The sequence below is a fragment of the Hemicordylus capensis genome, chromosome 7 (genome assembly GCF_027244095.1).
Source record: "Hemicordylus capensis ecotype Gifberg chromosome 7, rHemCap1.1.pri, whole genome shotgun sequence".
NCBI classification, from domain to species: Eukaryota; Metazoa; Chordata; class Lepidosauria; order Squamata; family Cordylidae; genus Hemicordylus; species Hemicordylus capensis.
The window spans coordinates 15,227,314-15,248,516 of NC_069663.1; the positions used below are offsets into that span (position 1 = coordinate 15,227,314).

Genomic DNA, 21,203 nt, shown 5'->3' on the forward strand with positions numbered 1-21,203 from the left:
GTTTTGAACATTCATATGTTAACTGCATTTATTTTATGTTTTAAAAGTTTGGATGTGAACCGGGCTGAGCCGCTCCGGGATGGGCGGTATATAAATGAAATAAATAACATAAAATAAATTCATGCAGAAAAGGCAGCTGCTTAGTTGCCAAGTTCGGTTTCTTTCAGATGGCTGGTAGCGCTCTAAGAATGGTGCTATGAGCCAGCATGGTGTCATCACTGCCGGTGCCTTGGCTGTTGCTTTGCATGCAAGACACAGAAGGCAACAGACTTGGTATGCAAAAGCGCAGAGCAGCAGCCCAAGTCCTACAAAACCCTCCTTTTGCAGGGGATTGGGGTCTCTGGTGTCTGCGTCCAGCTTCACCATTCCATGATTACAAGCTCAGCGGTGCAGCCCTTGAATACTAACTGTGCTCCAGTGCTGACTGCAGCTGAATTGAAACCCGTAAAATGCCTCCATGTGTCCTGCTCTCGATAACCCTTCCAGATCCGTCTACACAGCCACTTTCTTGTTTACAGTGCCCCTTAGGGTGTTCCCATATAATGAAAGCGAACCCAAATGTTCCCTTCGTGCAGCACAATCATTCACCCTGACGCAGCACCAGCAGAAAAACGTTGCATCCCCATGCACTGGAGTGTACATGTACAAGCTAGCAAGAGTGTTCCCTCTGACAGGGATTCCCAGAGGTTGTTGACTACAACTCCTATAATCCCCAAGCAAAAGCCATTGTAGCTGGGGATTCTGGGAATTGTAGTCGACAACATCTGGGAATCTCTCTTAGAGGGAACACTGAAGCTAACCCCCTTAAGAGTTTTCAAGCAGTCGCCAGGAATGATAATAAAACCCAGATTTTTTTGAGGTGAGTCGGAGGGTTTTCGCCCATTCATAAAAAACCTCAAAATAAGGAATGTGAACACCTTTATGCTTCTGCCACAACAGGGACTCACCCAGCCTCTAAATAAACCTTAAATATTCATTTTTAAAGACCCATAAACATTGAAAACACTTCGCAAAATGGCTTTCCCATGGATGGAGCAACTGTGTCAGTAGGAACATAGGAAGCTGTCTTATACCGAATCAGACTCTTGGTCTATCTAGCTCACTATTGTCTGCACTGACTGGCAGCAGCTCTCCAAGGTTTCAGGTAGGAGTCTCTCCCAGCCCGACCTGGAGATGCTGGCAGGGAATCAAACTGGGCCCTTCTGCATGCAAGCAGATGCTCTTCTACTGAGCTGTGGCTGCATCCCCTAAGGGGAATCTCTTACATTACTCACATGTTGTCTCCCATCCAAATGCACACTGTGGTGGTGGACCCTGCTTAGCAAAGGGGGCAATTTATGCTTGCTACCACAAGACCAGCTCTGCTCCCAGAGAGAGATCAGTTGCTGGTCATCAGTGTTGTCACATGATATGCCAGACTTGCCTATGACACTTGAGGACTTGCTCTTGCAATGGGGCTGTTGCTCAGTGGCAGAGCATCGGCTTTGCATGCAGAAGGGAAGAGAGCTGGTCTTGTGCTAGCAAACATGGCTTGTCCCCTTAGCTAAGCAGGGTCCACCCTGTTTGCATATGAAAGGGAGCACTGGTAGATATGGCCCTCAGGGGATAGAGTTGCTCTGGGAAGAGCATCTAGGTTCCAGGTTCCCTCCCTGGCAGCATCTCCAAGATAGGGCTGATAAAGATTCCTGCTTGCAACTTGGAGAAGCTGCTGCCAGTCTGTGTAGACAATACTGAGAGAGATGGACCTATAGTTTGACTCAGTATATGGCAGCTTCCTATGTTCCAGAAGGTCCCAGGTTCAATCTCCAACATCTCCAGGTAGGGCTGGGAGAGACTCCTGCCTGCAACCTTGGAGAGCCGCTGCCAGTTAGGGTAGACAATACTGAGCTAGATGGACCAAGGGTCAGAGTCATTCCTAACTGATCCACTAGCTGGGAGTGGAGGGTTCTGTTTTCCTAGTAGCAAAATATTGTGAGTTGAGAGCTAGAGAAATGGACTGCACAAGGGTCCTTGAAATAAGGCCTCTGGCCTTCTCAGAACCAACAACATAATTATTCCCCCAGACTTCCCATTGTTTTGAAATCCTGCTTTATACCTGGTCAGACCCTTGGTCCATCAAGCTCAGTATTGTCTACACTGGCTGGCAGCGGCTCTCCAAGATTTCAGGCAGGAATCTCTCCCTGTCCCACCTGGAGATGCCAAGGAGTGAACCTGGGGCCCTAATTTGTTTGTTAGTTTGTCCGTCCATCCCTCCATGTATTTATTCTGCATATTGTATACAGCCCAATATATGCACCTCTGTGCAGTTTATACCTTCTGCATGCAAAGCAGATGATTTTTTATCATTGCCCCGTCCCCTAAGAGTAATATCTTATGGTGCTCACATTTAGACACCCATCCAAATGCAAATCAGCTCCAACCTTGCTTGGCAAAGGGGACCCAAAGGGGACTTACTACCACAAGACCTTTTCTCCTCTCCTATGATATGTCTTAGCTGCTATGGCACGTGAAGATTACTCTTGCAACTGATCTGCTAGCTGTAAACTGATCTTCCAGTGGCAATAAATTGTGAGCTGAGAGCCAGAAGAACACAGTGAGACCCGGTTTTTCCTCGTGAGCGGGAAGAGTGGGCTAAGTCCACTCTCCCCACTCACAAGCGGGCAGGAAGCCCTGGGCGGCCGGATCAGCCGCCCACACGATGGCCGGCTCCGTGACGGAGCCGGCGGGGTGTGGGGGGAGCAGGGGCCACGTGGCCCCCACAAGCCCCAGTATGCCCTGCACGACTGCACAGGGCATACTGGGGAGACACCCGAGCCGGGAGGCGGCTTTTCGCCTCCTGGCCGGGGGTCTACTCATGAGTAGGCGCAGCGCGAAGGCGTGGCTACTCACGATTGCAAAAAAGCAGGTTTGCAGGGGCGCTCACAGGGCGAGGCTGTGAGCCCGGTGGTTCTTACGGTCACTGAAAATTGGGCTAGCCTCTGCTAGCCCGATTTTTGCTGATCGTGAGAAGCGCCCCAGTACCTGAACACAGGCACACAATTTTGCTAGCTTTCCTGCTATAAGGCATCTGGCTTTCTCAGAAAGCCGTTATTTTATTTTATTGCATTGTATTTATTTTTGTTTTCTTTTATTTAAAATGTTTATCTTCTGCTCCTCCAGCACATTACTGCTTGGGGCGGCTAACAAAGCCAATAAAAAGAATACCCTATAAAATAACATAAAATCAATACCATAAAAACCAACTAAAAGCAAATCTCGGTTAAAACCACAATTTGAGATTACGAGTTAAAATGTTAAAAGTTAAGAGGTTAAAAGGCTAAAAAAACCACCAGATATCCTTGCACTGAAAATGTTAGAACACCTCTCTAAAAAGATGGGTCTTCAACAGTGTCATAAAGGCCCTAAGGGAGGTTGCCTGTGAGAGCCCTTCCTTGAGATAAGGCATCTGGCCTTCTCAGAACCAACTGCATAGTTATTCTCTCAAAATGCCCATTGTCTGGAAAGCCCCTTACTTTCCAGATGGCATCTCCTTTGTACTTTAAAGCTGTTGCATGTACATTAGAACAGGGGGCTCTTAGGTGGACCATAACAAGCTGCCTTATACCGAGTCAGACCCTTGGTCCATCTAGCTCAGTATTGTCTACACAGACTAGCAGTGGCTTCTCCAAGGTCGCAGGCAGGAATCTCTCTCAGCCCTATCTTGGAGATGCTGCCAGGGAGGAAACTTGGAAGCTTCTGCATGTAAGCATTTGCAGGTGCTCTTCCCAGAGTAGCCTCATCCCCTAAGGGGAATAGCTCCCAGTGTCCACACATGTAGTCTCCCATTCAAATGCAAACCAGGGCAGAGCCTGCTTAGCAAAGTGGAGACTTCATGATCTTGCTACCACTAGACGCAGTACTTGTGAGAGAAAGCTGCTCTGCAGCAATCGGGACGGGCGGCAACTCCGTGCAACAGAACTGACAGGGTAACCACGTATCCCACTGTGCCCAGTCCTTTAAATATGCTTCCCCTTGAAATGGATTCTTCATGCTCCAGAGCCCCCCCTCCGCTTTTCCCAGCCACCCTGCAGTCAGAATTCAAATGGAAAAACAGTATGCATTACATTTTACAACCCTGCTGGATAATTTACTTGCGTGGCAGTCCAGAAGCTGCCTTGTTTACATTACGGAGGCTCCGGTGCTGGAACACATTTCCTAACTCACTGGAGCGGCTTTGATGGGATCTATTAGTGGGGGTGGTAAGGAGAAATTGAATGCTGCCGGCCCTGTGTCTTGCCGGAAATGGTCGTCGGGAAATATTATCTGCATGAGTGGGAAATGTTGTCTGAGGTGCAATAGATAAGGTGGAACATCTGAGCTAGGAGGGCTTGTGTTTCTCATTACGCCACACAGGACCTTGAGTTTGTTCTCGGATGGTGTTGGATTTACAGAGAGGCTGTGTGGATCAGGTGGATGCTAGGGATGTGCAAATCGGCTCAACCTCAAGTCAGTTCGACATTGAACTGGTCTGGCTCGAGGGCTCGCCCTTGAGCCGGACTGGCCCCAGTTCAAGCTGAACCTGCCCTGCTACCTTGAGGCCAGAACAGGGGTGCACAAATCGAACATCCCCAGTTCTGTTCAAGTCTGGTTCGGACCTTGTACCAAACCAGGCAAACCGGTTTTGTGCACAGCCCTAGTGGATTCTGCTGCCATAAATACAGAAAATAACATCTTGTGTGCAATCCTATGCATGTTTGAGCACGCTGGAAGATGAAGAAGTATATTTATATACCGCTTTTTACAAAAGTTCCCAAAGCGGCTTACATAGAAATAAAAATAAATAAAGATGGATCTCTGTCCCCAAAGGGCTGACAATCTAAAAAGGAAACCTAAGACAGACACCAGCAACAGCCACTGGAGGGATGCTGTGCTGGGGATGGAGAGGGCCAGTTGCTCTCCCCCTGCTCAATAAAGACAACCACTGCTTTTTAAAGGTGCCTCTTTGCTCAGTCAATATTGTCCTGGAGGACAACCTCAGAACAGTATTGCATATGCTGGTACCCTCCAGACTTGATTACTGTAATGCACTCTGGGTGGGGCAGGGGCTGCCCTTGTATGTAGTCAGGAAACTGCAGTTGGTGCAAAATGTGGCAGCCAGGTAGGTTGGTCTCTGGGTCATCTAGAAAAGAGCCTATTACACCTATGATAAAATAACTGGACTGGCTTTCAAAATGTTTCCGGTCAAAATGTAAAGTGCTGGTTGTATCCCAGTGGTTCCCCACTTGGGGGCCTCCAGATGTTGCTGGACTACAACTCCCATCAACCCCAACTACACTAAATTGTAGCTGGGGGTGATAGGAGTTTTAGTTTAGCAGCCTCTTTAGACCCCCATGTTGGGAACCACTGTTATAACATATCAAATCCTAAAAAGCTTAGATCCGGGGTATCTAAGAGAATGTCTTCTTCATTATGAGCCTCACAGCTTACAAAGAGGTCTGTCCACAGTTGCCACCAGCTCATCTGGTGCCTACTCAGAGACTGGCCTTTGGTTCAAATCCCCGCTGCTATGTTTCCCAGACTATAGGGAACCCCTATATATGGCAGCAGCAATATAGGAAGATGTTGAAAGGCATCATCTCATACTGCAGAGGCGGCGGCAATGGTAAACCCCTCCTGTATCTACCAAAGATAACCACATGGCTTTGTGGTCCCCAGGAGTAGACACCGACTCAACGGCACACTTTACCTTATATATGTTCAACAAGAGCAAGAACTCAGTGGTAGAGCACCTGCTCCACATGCAGAAGCCCCCAGGTTCAATCCCTGGCATATCCAGGTATGGCTGAGAAGAAGACCCCTGTCTGAAATTCTTGCAAAACTGTTGCCAGTCAGTGTAGGCAATGCTGAGTCGGATGGGCGGATGGACTGATTCAGGAGAAGGCTGCTTCCAACTCAGAAAGAAAAGAACCTATTCAGCTTAGGTTGAGTCATGTCCATAGTGAGTCAGATCTATCTAGCCCAGTGTTGTAAATTCTGACTGGGTGCTGGAGAGAATCAGAAATGTAAACGTCAGAGATGACATTTGCTCTCATTCATTCATTCGTTCATTCATTCATTCGATTTCTATACCACACATCACATCAGCTTGAGGTCTTTCTTCCAAACCAGGGCTGCTCAACTTCGGCCCTCCTACAGATTTTGGCTAACAACTCCCATAATCCCTGACCACTGGCCATTCTGGCAGGGGATTATGGGAGTTGTGGTCCAAAAGCTGGAGGGCCAGTGTTGAGCAACCCTGTTCCAAACTACCAAATCAGGCCTTTGATCCAGCCAGCCAGTCACAGTGTCCCGGAGATGTCCTGTTTTTATCCATACTTAGTAGTAGTAGTAGTACTTTATTACAGCCAAGGGCCATACAAGAATGATACAAGAGGGAGAGGAGAGCTGGTCTTCTGGTAGGAAGTATGACTTGTCCCCTTAGCTAAGCTGAGTCTGGGTTATGAATGGGAATCTTGATGTGTGCACACTGTAAGATATTTCCCTTAGGGGATGGGGCTGCCCTGGGAAGAGCACCTGCCTACTTGCATGCAGAAGGTTCCAAGTTCCCTTCCTGGCAGCATCTCCAAGATAGGGCTGAGAGAGATTCCTGCCTGCAACTTGGGAGAAGCTGTTGCCAGTCTGTGTAGACAACACTGAGCCAGATGGGCCTATTGTCTGACTCAGTATGTGGCAGCTTCCTATGTTCCTAAATCCGGAAGCATTAGCAGAAATATTTCCAAATGACCTTAATTCCGTTGTTGGTGTTTTGTTGCATACGTTGTTGAGCTACCAGCTGGCTGAGCGCCACCCCCTGCTAATTCTTCTATCTTTTCTCCATTATGGGTACCCCAGGCTGCAAGGTCCTCTAAATAAACTCATTAGGTGAGGAGAAGGGTGGAAAAAGCGACCAGAGAGTAAAAGGAGGAGAGAAGTCATCGGTGCAGTCTCTCCTGCTGCATCAAGAGTTAAAAAACATGTCTAAGGAGGAGAGCTGATCTTGCAGTAGCAAGCATGGATTGTCCCCTTTGTTAAGTAGGGTCTGCTCTGGTTTGAATTTGGATAGGTGAACTATCTGTATTCAGTGTCTACTGTAAGATACTCCCTTAGGGCAGAGCTTCTCAGCTTCGGCCCTCCTGCAGATGCTGGCCTACAACTCCTATAATTTTATTAATCATTATTTATCTATTTGTTTGATTTCATTTCTATACCGCCCTTCCAAAAATGGCTCAGGGCATGTTACATTAAAACAAAACAATTAAAATCAATAAACAATTAAAAACAGAGACTCTAAAACACCATAAAACGATTAACAGTTAAAACATTCAAAGCAGTTTAAAAAACCTGGAAAACCCAGGTTAAAGCAAATTAAAAACATTTACAACAAATTAAAAACCCTGGAAGGCCTTGTTGAGGTTTATGCATCTTTAAGGTTTTTCTCCATAAGGAATCATGTAGGTTTCAGCAGCCCCATAACTGCATTTGAGGGGTGCTGGGGTGGCCCAGAGTGAGTGGCGGTGTAGTGAACAGAGGGTTCCAGCCAACCCCATGGGTTTCTAACCCATGGGGTACAGGTTTTTGTTGTTTCTGAGGTGTTCTGAGTGTGGATTCTCTTATAGCAAATGAGAGTGGATTCATGGTTTGTATTGAAAATCTCATTTGCTTCAACAAATCACCAAAAATCAGCCCTCTGCCCAAATCCTTCGAAAAAATTCTGGTAGCTTCCTTGCCCCCCTTGGGCACTACCACCAACCCCACACTGCTCTAGGCCACCCCTTTCCCCCCAATATGAAGTGGTACACCTCCATTATACCTTATGGGGGAAAACCTTAAAGACGCGTACACTTCAACAATTCACCAAAAATCAGCCCTTTGCCAATCCCCCTGCAATTTGGGTGGTAGCCTCCACCCATTAGGCTCTACCACCCCACCCCACTGTTCTGCCCCAGATGCAACTTTATGCCCCAAATCTGCCCCAAAGACACTAAAACTTAATGCTCCCCATCCTATCCACTGTCCTTTCTGGGGTGTGTTTGTGGGACAGTGGAGCCAGTCACTTTAAACTAATGCCCAGCATTTCCAGCTGCTAGATATTCCAGCTGCTAAATATCATTGGAAGACCAATTTGTTAATTGCGCCAAGTCAGAAGTGCTGGAATGAACCTTCCAATGATCCAGCCTGCTGCATGCTGAAATATTACAAGTGGGTGCTTGGGTCTTCAGCCATTTATACTGGAAGAGAGAAACATAACATAGAAGCATAGGAATCTGCCATATACTGAGTCAGACCATTGCTCCATCTAGCTCATTATTGTCTACACAGACTGGCAGCGGCTTCTCCAAGGATGTAGGCAGGAGAGTCTCTCTCAGTCCTACCTTGGAGATGCTGGGGAGGGAACTTGGAACCTTCTGCATGCAAGCATGCTCTTCCCAGAGTGGCCTCATCCCCTGAGGGGCATATTTTACAGTGCATATCCTCCCTCTCCCAGTTGATATGGAAATTGGTCTCTGTTTCAGAGGGGAGAAAGAGCATAAATGCTAGTCCATCTAGCATTTAGTCACACATCTTGTCACACGTGTCTCCCATTCAAATGCAAACCAGAGTGGACCCTGCTTAACAAAGGGGATGAGTCATGCTTGCTACCACAAGACCAGCTCTCCTCCCATAGACCAGCTCTACCGAGTCAGACCACATTGGTCCATCTAGCTCAGTATTGTCTACACAGACTGGCAGTGGCTTCTCCAAAGTTGAAAGCAGGAGTCTCTCTCAGCCTATCTTGGAGATGCCAGGGAGATAACTTGGGTCCTTCTGCATGCAAGCTGACAGGTGCTCTTCCCAGAGCGGCCCCATCCCCTAAGGGGAATATCTTACAGTGCTCAGACATCTCTCCCATTTAAATGCAAATCAGGGCAGACCCTGCTTAGCCAAGGGGACTATCCATGCTTCCTACCACAAGACCAGCTTTCCTCCTCAAAATTTTCTGAAAGATACATAGCACATATACCGCAACCTAGAGATGCTCAGGATTGAACTTGGGACCTTCTGCGTGCAAAGCAGATGCTCCACCACTGAGCTATGGCCCCCACAAGGGCAGCTTGTGGAGAGGCCAGGCTGGCCTCCGGAAGGGGGCAACAAGTGTCATGTTGGGGAAGGTTCTGTATCTCAGACCCACCCCCCCACCTCCCGTTAAGTGCCAGGGGGGAGATTAGAGCCAGCAAACAAATACCCTGCCTTCCAAAGGCACAAACAAGGGATTAATTGGGCTTCATTAACAAGCCGCACAGTACTTAAGGCTGTTTGCTCATGTCTGTGCTGTAGCTATTAACAGTGCTGAATGGGTTGAGATGTTTTTTAATGGGGGCACAGGAATTACAAGCCAGCAGGAGGTGGACCTGAGTGACTACTAATTAATCAGGGCCTGCAGGCTGTTGCACAGAGAGCCAGCAAGGGCAGGGATTGTTTTGAGGAAATGTTTGCAAAATCGGTGGAAGGAGGGTCCTGGGCATCGCTGCAATTGCAGATTCCTCTTGACTAATAATAGAGGATGCATCTCCCCTAATTATCAGGGTTTGGATGGTAGAGTTAGATCCTCCTGTGTGCCCACCTGATCCGCTAGCTGGGAGTGAAGGATTCTGTTTTCCCAGTAGCAAAATACAGTATTCTGAGTTGAGAGCTAAAAAGCACGCTACCCTTGTGTTTTTCCTCCACTTGCTTGAGAGAAAGCATCTGGCTTTCTCAGAACCAATAGCATAGTTATTCCCCCGCCTCCACCCAAATCCCATTGTCTTGAAATACTGCCTTATTCTGAGTTGGATCCTTGCTCCATCTAGCTCAGTACTGTCTACACTCCGACCCAAAACCTTGGAGAGCTACTGCCAGTCATTGTAGACAATACTGAGCAAGATGGACCCAATGGTCTGACTCAGCGTCCGGAAGATTCCGATGGGGTCAGTTCTGGTGAGGGAGGGGTCAAATGGCAGCTGGTTCCATCTAAGGAAAAGCAGCTGTATGGGACTTGACTTCTTCTGCCAAGTCAGCAAAGAGGCACCTTTTAAAAGTGGTGTTTCTCTTTATTGAGCAGAGGGAGAGCAATTGGCCCCATCTGGCCCCATCACAGCATCCCTTCAATGGCTGTTGCTGGTGTCTATGTTTTTTTTTTTAATCCTGCTTTTTCCTCCGAGGAGCTCAGAGTACATGGTAATGTTTATCCTTGCAACAACCCTGTGAGGTAGGTTACGCTGAGAGAGATCTGACTGGCCCAGAGTCACCCAGTGAGTTTCTTGGGATTTGAACTCGAGTCGTCCTGGTCCTAGTCCAACACTCTAACAGCCATCTTTATTTTTATGTCTCTGTGAACTTTTGTTGAAAAGTGGTATATAAGTATTGGTCCTGGTCATTGACTGCCATGAATCCCTTTAAACGGCTGTGATTGTACCACCTGCCCCATGCTCAGTGTTTGGCTTGCTATTTCAAGTCGCAAGCAGTGGAGCTCTGAATCCGACAAATATTTATATACCGCTTTTCAGCAAAAAGTCCCCAAAGTGGTTTACATGGAAATAAATAAATAAAATGGCTCCCTGTCCCCAAAGGGCTCACAATCTGAAAAAGAAACATAAGGTAGTTAGCAGGGGACTCTGAAGTCACCGTGCTGCAGGAGTGCCTCCCTTGATGTTCTCTCCCATTTGAATGTTGTCTCTTTCCTTTTTTTCCAGCTCCCAGCTTTGATTATGGGGATATGCCCTCCCCGTTGGGAGAGTCCGAGAGCACTATCACCGTCCTCCTACGGCCGGCACAAGGCAGAGGGGCGCCGATCAGGTACAGAGAGTTCCGTGCGCTAATCTGCCACACCTTGATTTTTAAGCAAATCTCTTTCCCCTGAATCTGGGTTAATGAGTGATGCTTGGATTCTTTGCGGCTCGCCTCGGAATCACCTTGAGATGATCCAATTTGTTTATTTATTTGGATTTATTTTTACATTTATATCCCGCTCTTCCTCCGGGGAGCTAATTGTACATGATTATGTTGATCCTCACAACAACCCTGTGAGGTGGGTTAGGCTTCCCTCAGTCACGGAGCAGGGGAAAGTAGTTCTGGATCAGGCTGTAGGCAGAGGCAAAGGGTCAAATCTCTCATCTCTCACTCTGATCCTGAATCAGAGCATGGCTCAACACACACATTACTGTGTATTGACCCAAATCTAAGACAAGGTTTTCTCCCAGTTCTTTCCTACTAAGTATGGGCAGGTCCTCTTAGATTCAGATTCCTCTCTCTGATAGGGAAATACAGCTATAACCTATATTTAGCCTCTATCGTTTAAGGCATTGTCTTACATTCAGAGTTGCCTTCTATTCAAATAATATGGTATTCACTTTAACAAGCAAAAAACCCCACAGACCCTAGTAAATCTGTCCTCTAAGAATGGAACTCTATGGAAAGTGCTTGCAAGTCTGTACCAAGGCTGCACAACACTCGCCCTTCAGCTGCAGTTGTACTACAGCTCCTTTCAATCCCAGCCATAGTGTCCAATAGGAGTGATGGGAGTAGTTGACTAACAACAGCTGGAGGGCCACAGCTTAGTGATGTGCCAAAAAATTGATCGGTTCAAATTTGAACCGATTAGACTCAAAACTGCATGCACAGAACAGGATTCGTTTGAACAGATTCAAATTTGCCTGAACTCGAGTTGAAATTGCTCAAATTTGACTTGAATTTGATCGAATTTGCATCGATTCGAACAAATCCCATTCTGTGAAGGTAGTTTTGAGTTGAATGAATTCGAATCCGAATTGATTCGGTTGAATTTTTTTTTTTTTTTGCACATCCCGACCACAGTTGTATAGTCCTGGCCTAGATCTTCTGTAGATGGAGATCAGATCAAAATTTAACCCAAGACCTCACCCTATCCCACCCCCTTTTCAAACACCTGCCTTGCTCAGGCAGTATTAATACAAAATGGGTATGCTCTTGATATCACATAATTTGGAAGAGGACCAGTGGTGTCATGGGGAGGGGTAGGCAGGACCACGGCGGCCCCCAATGTTTTTGTGGGTGCCCCAGACATCTCACCTCGCCTCATGTCCCCACCACAAAGATGGTTGCAGAAGAACTAAACACCACACCACTGGTGTGTGACAAGGGAGTGGCTGTGCATATGAAACTTCCTGGCTGGCTTTCACATGCTGGGCAGTATCATCCTGTCTACAGTGATGAAGGAGATTAAATCCTACCCGAACCTTAAAGGTTAAAAAATATATATTGCGGCACCACAGTCTGAGCCTAGCTCTGGGTCCTTTGGGGATGTGATATGTGCCTCTGAAGCGGACATTGCGCTATAGTGTAATGCATGAAACAAAATTAAAGTGCTATCTTTAATGGGCCCGTGTCAGTTTCTACTGGGCCTGATCCAGTTCAATCAACCTGTGCAGGCTGTCAGGCATATCGGTTCCCTTGACACACTGCTGTTAGTCTTTTCGATGTCTGTTCTTGACCGAAGGATGGAGGAAGCCAGAAACAGCACCTGGACATCTTTAACATGATAACCTTTAGAAAAACAGACTAGATGTGCTGGGACTTGCCGTGCTTGGCTTATGTCCTACAGCATCAGGACCAGAGAGAGCCCCCGCCTCTGTGTGTCACCTGGGGCTCTTGTTTGGCAGAGGAATCTGAGCAGGTGCCTTGGCCTGCATTTTGCACCTGCGAGATGGAACCTTGCTAGAGATTTTGCGTCAGAGAAAGACAAGAGCAGCATAAAAGTCCATATTGGAGTCTGGCAGCTGCCTCTTACAAGATTGCTTAGCCAAACCGTGCAGCTTCTTCCCTTGTGAGCCCGTTCCAATTTGATCTCCGGAAAGGGGTGGTGGTGGTGATGGTGATGGTACATCTGCTCCAGTGAGTCATTGAAACCCACTGTATCTTTTGCCAACAACGCAGAACAGTTTTCGTCCAGATGCTCCGCTGGCTGGCTCAGTGGAGAGAGACCTGAGCATGCCAGAAAAGCCATGACTGTATCGAGCTTACAGCTGTGTTAATAACCAGCTGTGCATACATCCCAGATAGGACACGCTTGTGTTTTTCTTCCAGGTGAATAAGGGGTGCTTCATAATTTCCCTTGTCAGAGGTCCAGGGAGGCCCGGGCTAGTTCCGGCCTTTGGGGCCCTAGCCATTTGTTTTTTAAAAAAAGATGACATGTGAAAACAAAAGAAGACCAGAGAGAGAGAGAGAACTTGAATTATTTTGTTTTTAGCAAATGCATTTCTAGCCCTTTTCTGTTCAAATGCATTCATTAATGAGGGAAAATCTAGCTTTTCATGCAATGTCACAGTTGATATTAAGCATGGCAAGCCCATTTAAACTCTCTTGTTCCATAATTTAATGGTGATCGTTGCTTTAACACATTGAAGCTGTGTTCACCTGAAGCCACTGAGGCAGGCAAACTGAGAAATACGCAGTGCAATTGTGAAATTAGGGATGCCCCACAGAGTGTAGCTCTAAGCTGAGAGTGTGTGACACATTCAGGCAATATTTTGGTCTGATAGGGGTGCATATGAAAACAAGTTGTGAAACTTATCAAATGCCAAAAAATTAACAAGTGTCCAGGTCAAATGCCCTCGCCCCTGATTGCCTCTGCTCCTTGTCTAAATTTCTCCCCAGACCTTGTGGAGTTCTGGATTATCCGGTATTGTTTTCCCAAGTGGAACCTATGCATTGGGAATCCGTCATTATTCCATTTTATTTTTTAAACTACATTTTGTACAAAGCTTTAAGCATGCATAGTTTGCTCCAGCTTTCAGTTCCTTCAGTCTATTTGTCCTTTTTCCACTCTCTGCCACCAGTGTGCATATGCACATTAATAAAACATGACAAAAAAGCAATCTTGATGTGATCATATGTCTAATTCCCTCATGATTCCTTCTGTGTGGTATGCTGCTGATGTTCATGTACGCTTGTGTGTGCAGGACACTGCCAAAAAAACACCACCAAAAAACCTTGATGTGATTGTGTATGTGGTTGTATCAAGATTATTTTTGGGGGGTGTTTTACCAATGTGAGGGACTGCCAGCGAGAAATGTAAGTGAGTGCAAGTGAGCAAGTAAACACACTAAAAAACCAGAGAGAATCCCAATAAAACCATATGTATGACCATACCAAGATGGGTCCATCAGTGGCACAGATCCTTTTGCTCTTTAATCCCCAAGTGTTGTGATATGCCTATGGCTTAGGCCAGCCTCCAGATGACTTTGGGTCATCCTCTTCTCTTTCTCTCCACTTTCCTGACTGTGTATCCAGCACATACCAAGTTGTTGTGGAAGAAGACAGGCCCAAGAAGATCAAGCGGGAGCTGGGAGGCCAGGAGTGCTTTCCGGTCCCACTCACCTTCGACGATGCCATGTCCCGTGGTTCGGTTCATTACTTTGGAGCTGAACTGGCCCCCAGCAGCCTCACAGAAGCCAAACCCTTCACTGTTGGAGACAACCAAACCTACAGCGGTTACTGGAACCCACCACTGGAACCCAAGAAGGCCTATCTGATCTATTTCCAGGCCATGAGCAATCTCAAAGGGGTGAGTAGCAATCTGTTGGTGGACAGTGAGATTGTGTGCACCCAGCTCAAGGGGAATGAGGGCCTTGCCTTATTTATTTATTTATGGTTGTGAGATGTGGAGAAACCATCTGGAAAAACGTCTCCCTGGGAAGATCCCTAGCATTCTCATGGAATTTAGTTTGGAAATTAGACTTTAGACTTTAGAATTTTAGTTTAGAATTTAGAATTGGAAAAGTTGGGAATTTATTTTTGCAATTCTTCATGTAATTTGTAGCAATCTGTTGGTGGACAGTGGGATCTTGTGAACCCTGCCATGAGGGGAATGAAGGCCTTGCCTTTTTTATTTATTTTTAAATTGTTATGGGATGTGGAGAAACCATCTGAAAAAAACCTCCCTGGGAAGATCCCTAGCATTCTCATGGAATTTAGTTTGGAATTTAGAGTCTAGAATTTAGAATTTTAGTTTAGACTTAGAATTTAGTTACGTTCAGAAGAAAAAACCCCAAATGGACCAAAAATGGTATCAAAGCATCAGCAAAAGTAGCAAGAACAGTGGAGAAACACAAAAAATAGGAACAGAGGAAGCTGCCTGATGCCGAGTCAGACTATTGGTCCATCTAGCCTTACCTGGAGATGCTGCCAGGGATTGAACCTGGGACCTTTTGCATGCTGAGCAGGTGCTCTATCACTGATTTGTGACCTCATCCAATAACAAATGCCTAAAATAGAACAGAACAGCATGGCTTCTATTTTTTTTGCAAAATTTCATTAAAGAGGGAGATCAGCGAATGGCTGTGGAAAGACTTTCCAAAACTCCGGGGCCAGAGTAAAAACAGCCCTGCATCTTACCTCCAGATAAGTTCCAAACTGAAACTTGTAGCATGGACGGATCTTAAATGGATTACTGGCAGCTCTCCAGTGCTAGTTTTGTCTCCTGAAATTCTTTTTAAGTAGTGGGCCCCGGCTCAGAGCATCTGCGCCTCTAGCTGGGCCCAGCCGTCTCCCCCTCCCATGCCGCCGCCACAGTCTCACCCTGGGGGGCCATAGTCAGGCCGTCCCACCACTGCTGGCCCCCTCCGCCTCACCACCACCCCCATTCCGGCACCGCTGCCTCACCCCAGGGGGACAGGGCCAGGCCCTCCTGCTGCCGCTGACTCCCTCCGCCTCCCCATTTTCCTCCTTGGGGTGGCGGGGCTGCGCCCGGCACCCACCTTCTCCCACTGCCCCAACCGCCTCCTCCCGCCACCCCAACCGCCTCCTGGCGTGCACTCCTCCCTCCCACTCTTGCGGGGGCGGGGCTTGCGACATCCCCATGCACCCACCCTGGTCCGTCTTCAAGAATTAATAATATAGATTATAAAGCTTGGGGATGGAAGCTTGGGCTTCATATGTGCAAAGCAAATAGCCTATCACTGAGCTGCAGCCCCTTTCTTTATTCCACACATCATCCTTGTCTGCCACGAGAGCTGTTATGTCTACCTGCTTAATACTAAAAAACATACCAGGGCAGTTCACACTCTTCACCTGCTTTAGGAGCTGGGTGTGCTGCTGATTTTCGATTGTGTGTTGGATAAAATCAGGGACAGAAGCAGGGAGCTTGATTGTCAGTCAAGCCCCAGCTGGATAGGATGAGCACACCCTCAGGACCAGGTTCTGTCCCTCGCTTCTGAATGAGGTAGGTGGGGGAAATTGTCCTACCCAATTGGGTCTTGACTGATGATCAAGCTCTCCACCTCCAACCTTGTATTTATCTAACGGATGATTGATGATTGGGAGCACGCCCATGTTGATCACGATGAACATCATAATGGACAAATCATAATAGATCGTGATGAACTTTGTAATGAATGAATCATAATGAACGCTATGATTAATGACTGACAACAAAGCCCTTAAAGCCCTAAACAGATACCTAGGAGAGTGCCTTCTTCTTCATGATCCCCACTGCACATTAAGGTCATCGAGCGGGGTCTGTCTCTGGATGCCGCCAACCCGTCGGGCGGTGACTCAGGAGCGGGCCTTCTCTGTAGTCGCTCCTGGGCTATGGAATGTGCTCCCTATAGCCAGTCGCAGCTTAACATCTTTATCGGCCTTTAAAAGAGTCCTTAAGACACGTGTGTTTTTTTAAAGCCTGGCTTTTAGTAATCTCTGAACATTTTATTGTTGTTTTAAATTGTTGTTTTAACAGTTTGTATTCCCAGCACAGCATCCCTGCAGTGGTTGTTGCTGGTGTCTGTCTTCACGTTTCTTTTTTTAGATGGTGTGTGCCCTTTCCTGACAGGGAGCCATTTTATTTATATCCATGTAAACCGCTTTGGGAACTTTGGGTTGAAAAGCGGTATATACATATTCGCCATATCTGTATCTGTTTTATTTTGTTTTTCTTGTATTCCTCTTTGTGAACCACCTAGAGCCTTTGGAGCCAGGTGGTATATAAATTAAATAAATAAACAGCCATTGCCATCATGCCGACCGTGAGAGCGGCCTTCCTGTACACCAGGGTCGCGCAGCTTCGGCCCGCCTCCAGTAGTTTTTGCACCACAACGCCCATCATCCCCAGCCACAGGGGCCAGTAGTTGGGGATGATAGGAGCTGTCGTCCAATATCTGCCGCAGTCGGGCAGCCCTGCTGTTCATCCCTGCCTTTTCCAGCACTGGGGAGAAAGGAGATCTCTCAACTTTTCTCAAGGCTGACTTCAGAGGGAGAGAGGGGCAGGGAGTCGGCCGGCTTCTCAGTAAGAGACCCTCCACTTGACACCCTCTCAGAGACTCCTCGTGTCTGCTAACAAGGTGGCCGCTGAGGACTCCGGGCCCGGAGCTGGCCTGTCCCCTTGGGCAGCCCTAGCAGGCTGTTCTGTGCTGCTCCGTGAGATGCCAGGCCTTGTCCTTGCTCCCTCAGCCCAGTCATCATCCTGGAAACAGATTTGTTCCGACTAGCCCAAGGTTCCACTCGCCGTCTCGGCAGATTCCTTTCAAGAAGGCGGCACCCTCGAGAGAATCCCTCATGCCTTGAGTCGACACGTGCCATAGCAAGCCTCCCTATGCCTAATGGGGATGGCAACGGTATAGAGGGCAGTGAACTGTCATGTCCTGAGAGGCAGAAGTCAGCAGAGCCCATGAACAGATAGACGTGTGTCCTCTTTGGAGAGTTTGCAAAGGGCGAGCAGCGTTGCTACTCAGCGTAAGGGTCGAGGGAGACCTTTCTTTAAATGTGTCAGCTGACTGCAGCTTCCCCCCTGGATTTTTTAAAAAATATTACATGCAGGCAAGCTCTCATAGGTTTAGGGTGGGGGCACCAGAAAATGGTAGGAAGGCCGGCTTATCTGGCCCCCACCAAGGCTAAATGCAAGCAACAATCAGTTATTTTAAACTCATTTGGTTGTACATAGGAATGTAGGAAGCTGCCATATACTGAGTCAGACCATTGGTCTATCTAGCTCAGTATTGTCTTCACAGACTGGCAGCGGCTTCTCCAAGGTTGCAGGCAGAAATCTCTCTCAGCCCTATCTTGGAGATGCTGCCAGGGAGGGGACTTGGAACCTAGATGCTCTTCCCAGGGCAGCCCCATCCCCAGAGGGGAATACCTTTGCAATGCTCACATGTAGTCTCCTGTTCAGATGCAGCCAGGATGAGCCCTACTTAGCAAAGGGGACAATTCATGCTTGCTACCACACAACCAGCTCTAGATTTCTTAGGGAGGGCAGCCCCCACAGCCCCCCTATGCATCTGCATACAGGGGTGCAGAAACTGAATCAGAACTACAGTGGTGGTGTTGTGGAGGTTTAACACGTCGTTCCCGTCACAGTCCTAATCCAGATCATGTGTCTCCTATGTCTCCTATTTCCCTTGGATAAAACAACTTTGATGGGCATCTCTGAAGGCTTTTTTCCTTAGGTAAATAGCATGTTCAGGGGTGTGCAATGTGGACTTCAGCCACAGCAAGAGTGTTAAAAGTCCCTCTGCCCTCCACACCACTCTGTGTGTGTGTGTATTTGTGTCAGCTTTTCATCCCTGATTACTACCACCAGTATCACAATATCTTAGAGAGAAGTTTTTCCCCTTCTCTCGTAATATTCAAACTCTGAAGCTAAGTGCTAGGAGACTCAGGACAGACAAAAGAAAGTACTTCTTTAAAGGACGTGTTGGCTCTTGTCTCCATTCCCTACTGGGGGTTTCTTGGAATTACTTGATTGTGGGAAACAGGAGGAGAGCTGGTCTTGTGCTAGCAAGCATGGATTGTCCCCTTTGCTAAGCAGGGTCTGCCTTGGTTTGCAGTTGAATGGGTGACTATCTGAACACTGTAAGATATTCCCCTTAGCGGATGGTGCCATAGCTCAGTGGAAGAGCACTTGCTTTGCATTCAGAAAGTCCGAGGTTCACTCCCTGGCAGAATCTCCAGGTAGGACTGGGAAAGACTCCTGCCTGAAACCTTGGAGAACTGCTGCCAGTCAGTGTAGACGAAACTAAGCTAGAGTCATCAATGGCCTGACTTGGTTTATGGCAGCTTCCTGTGTTCCTAGGATGTGGGGTAACTTGGAACCAAAATTTCACTAAAGTAAAGTTCCAAAAAGAATGTCAGAGTTCCTTCCAAGGATAAATTTCTCACCCACTTTCTCCATATCCTGAACCCTGGCCAAGATGGACCCTTGGTCTGATAAGGCTGAGTTCTTCTGGTGCTGTAATGGCATACAGGAGAACCCCAATATTTGCAGGGGCTCCATTCCGTGTGTGGGAGGGATAGTGAATCCGCGAGTAATGGGGCATTAAAGTCAATGTAAATTGTGTGTGGGGGGGGGGGATGGTGGTGGTGGTTAGGTTACCACACTGCCCAAAATTGCAACAAAATTGCCCCCTAAAGGGGAAGAAAAACTCAGGCCAAATAAAGTGTCCTACTGTGCTCCACTACCCTTCAGCAGTCCAAGGATGCCCCCCTAAGAGTAAGTAAGTAAGTAAATAATAGCCCCAAATTGGCCGAAAATAACGGTCCCCCCCACTTTTTGAGTAAAATGAGCCATAAAATATCTCCCAATCTCAAAATGGTGGCCAGAAATTACCTCCAAGGTCATTTCCGGCCATCCCCGACCTGCGGATATGTGGATTTAACCCCTTTTATGCTGTCCCCCCCATAACGAGGTTGGGTGTCCATTACTCAGCCATGGATACATGAAACTGCAGGTACTGGAACCGTGTATTTAGTTTTTCTCAAGCCAAGGTTGGTAGTGATTGACAGAGGCTGTTGACTGCACGCTCCAGCTGCAGGAAGGATAGAACAGCTGCAAGGGGTGGCCTGGAAAGCCTCAAATCCTGGCTGGACTTGTGAGTTCCCCATCAAAATATTCTAAATGGCACAATGAGCAATGCCAGCATAATGAGTGGATACAATGCGCGCTAAGAAAATTATGCCCATTTGCTTAATTTTGGTCCTTCCATCTGCAGCAGTTGCATTAGCATATAGTTTGGCAGGCATGTGGGCATTGTGGGGAATGCCTTTGGGAATCCCCTGGGCAGAAGTGATTGGGAGGGAGGAGTTTTTTCAGTGTGGAGAAGAAGGGGGAAACGTGAGTGATGAATGGTTACTGCTTTAGCAAGAGAGACTGCCTGATCCTCCAGACATTTGGACGGAGGCATTGTGAGTCTACAGCCTGCCTGGTCCTCTGGGATAGCCACCTCGTAGCTGATATTCTCCATCCGTGGGCCTTAATCTGTGGGGATTCAGTGCCAAACAGCATATTCTACTGGGGCACCTCTGCACCAAAGGGCTGAGTTACACATGGAAATAATTTAATAGAGGACTCTCAATTAAATTGGCCTGTGCCAACCCACTCATAGCTCTTAGGAGAGTGGAGAATTATGGGGGTATAATGGGGTTCCCTGTAAAATTCCCAGATGTTCCTATCATCCCCAGTTGCAATGGCCTTTGGCTGGGGTTGATGGGAGTTGTAGTCAACAGTATCTGGGAATCTCTATTATGGGGGACATGGTGCTGCACCCATTTTGAGTCTAAGGAGCAAACCTGTGTAAGCAGAGGGGAGCCTTATGCAAGGCCTTAGGGAAGACTCTTAACTGTCCTCCCTGAAGGATGAAAAAAACCAGGGTTGTGAAGCAGGACATTAGGTTTTCTCATCATGCCTTTGTTGGGTATCCCAACATACTTGTGTGTTCTTGGGAGCTGAGATAGTAAATGCCAAGAAGTGGGAGATGTCTTTGAATAACAGACCATGTATGGTCAGAGCTGTAATGTTTGCTGGGGTCTCGGATCCCTATCCTGATACGTTTGCTCGGGTCTCAGATAATGATGCTGATATGTTTGCTGGGGTCTCGGATCACGATTCTGATGTGTTTGCTGGTGTCTCAGATCACGATCCTGTCCAGTATGTCAGGCAGTATGAAGGAACACTAAATCTTCATTATAAAAATACTCAGCAGGTTCCCAAAAAGCACTGAGTATCATTTTTGTCTTTTAATTTCATTTTAAGTAGCATCTTTTGGGGGTGGGTGGGATCCAGATTGGGATCTTGCCACAGCATGTGTGTGTTAACCCTTCCTCCCCATGCTGTTTTCTTGTGGCGGGGGTGGGGGGATTTTGCCCAAAGCTGCTATTTGCACCCATATGATTTTTCTCCTGGGGCAAAGAGCAGCTTGTGAATT

The 21,203-nt window shown here is 47.3% G+C and overlaps 1 protein-coding gene across 12 annotated transcripts in view; it reads left to right on the forward strand.

Annotated features, from left to right (window-relative positions):
- PTPRU (protein tyrosine phosphatase receptor type U) overlaps window positions 1-21,203 on the forward strand; it is a 462,898-nt gene that overhangs the window by 301,668 nt on the left and 140,027 nt on the right. For all 12 annotated transcript variants that reach the window (XM_053267787.1, XM_053267777.1, XM_053267779.1 and 9 more), the window contains 2 exons: window positions 10,728-10,830; window positions 14,302-14,575. In XM_053267787.1, coding sequence (XP_053123762.1) covers window positions 10,728-10,830; window positions 14,302-14,575 — 377 coding nt within the window. The remainder of the gene's footprint in view (window positions 1-10,727; window positions 10,831-14,301; window positions 14,576-21,203) is intronic.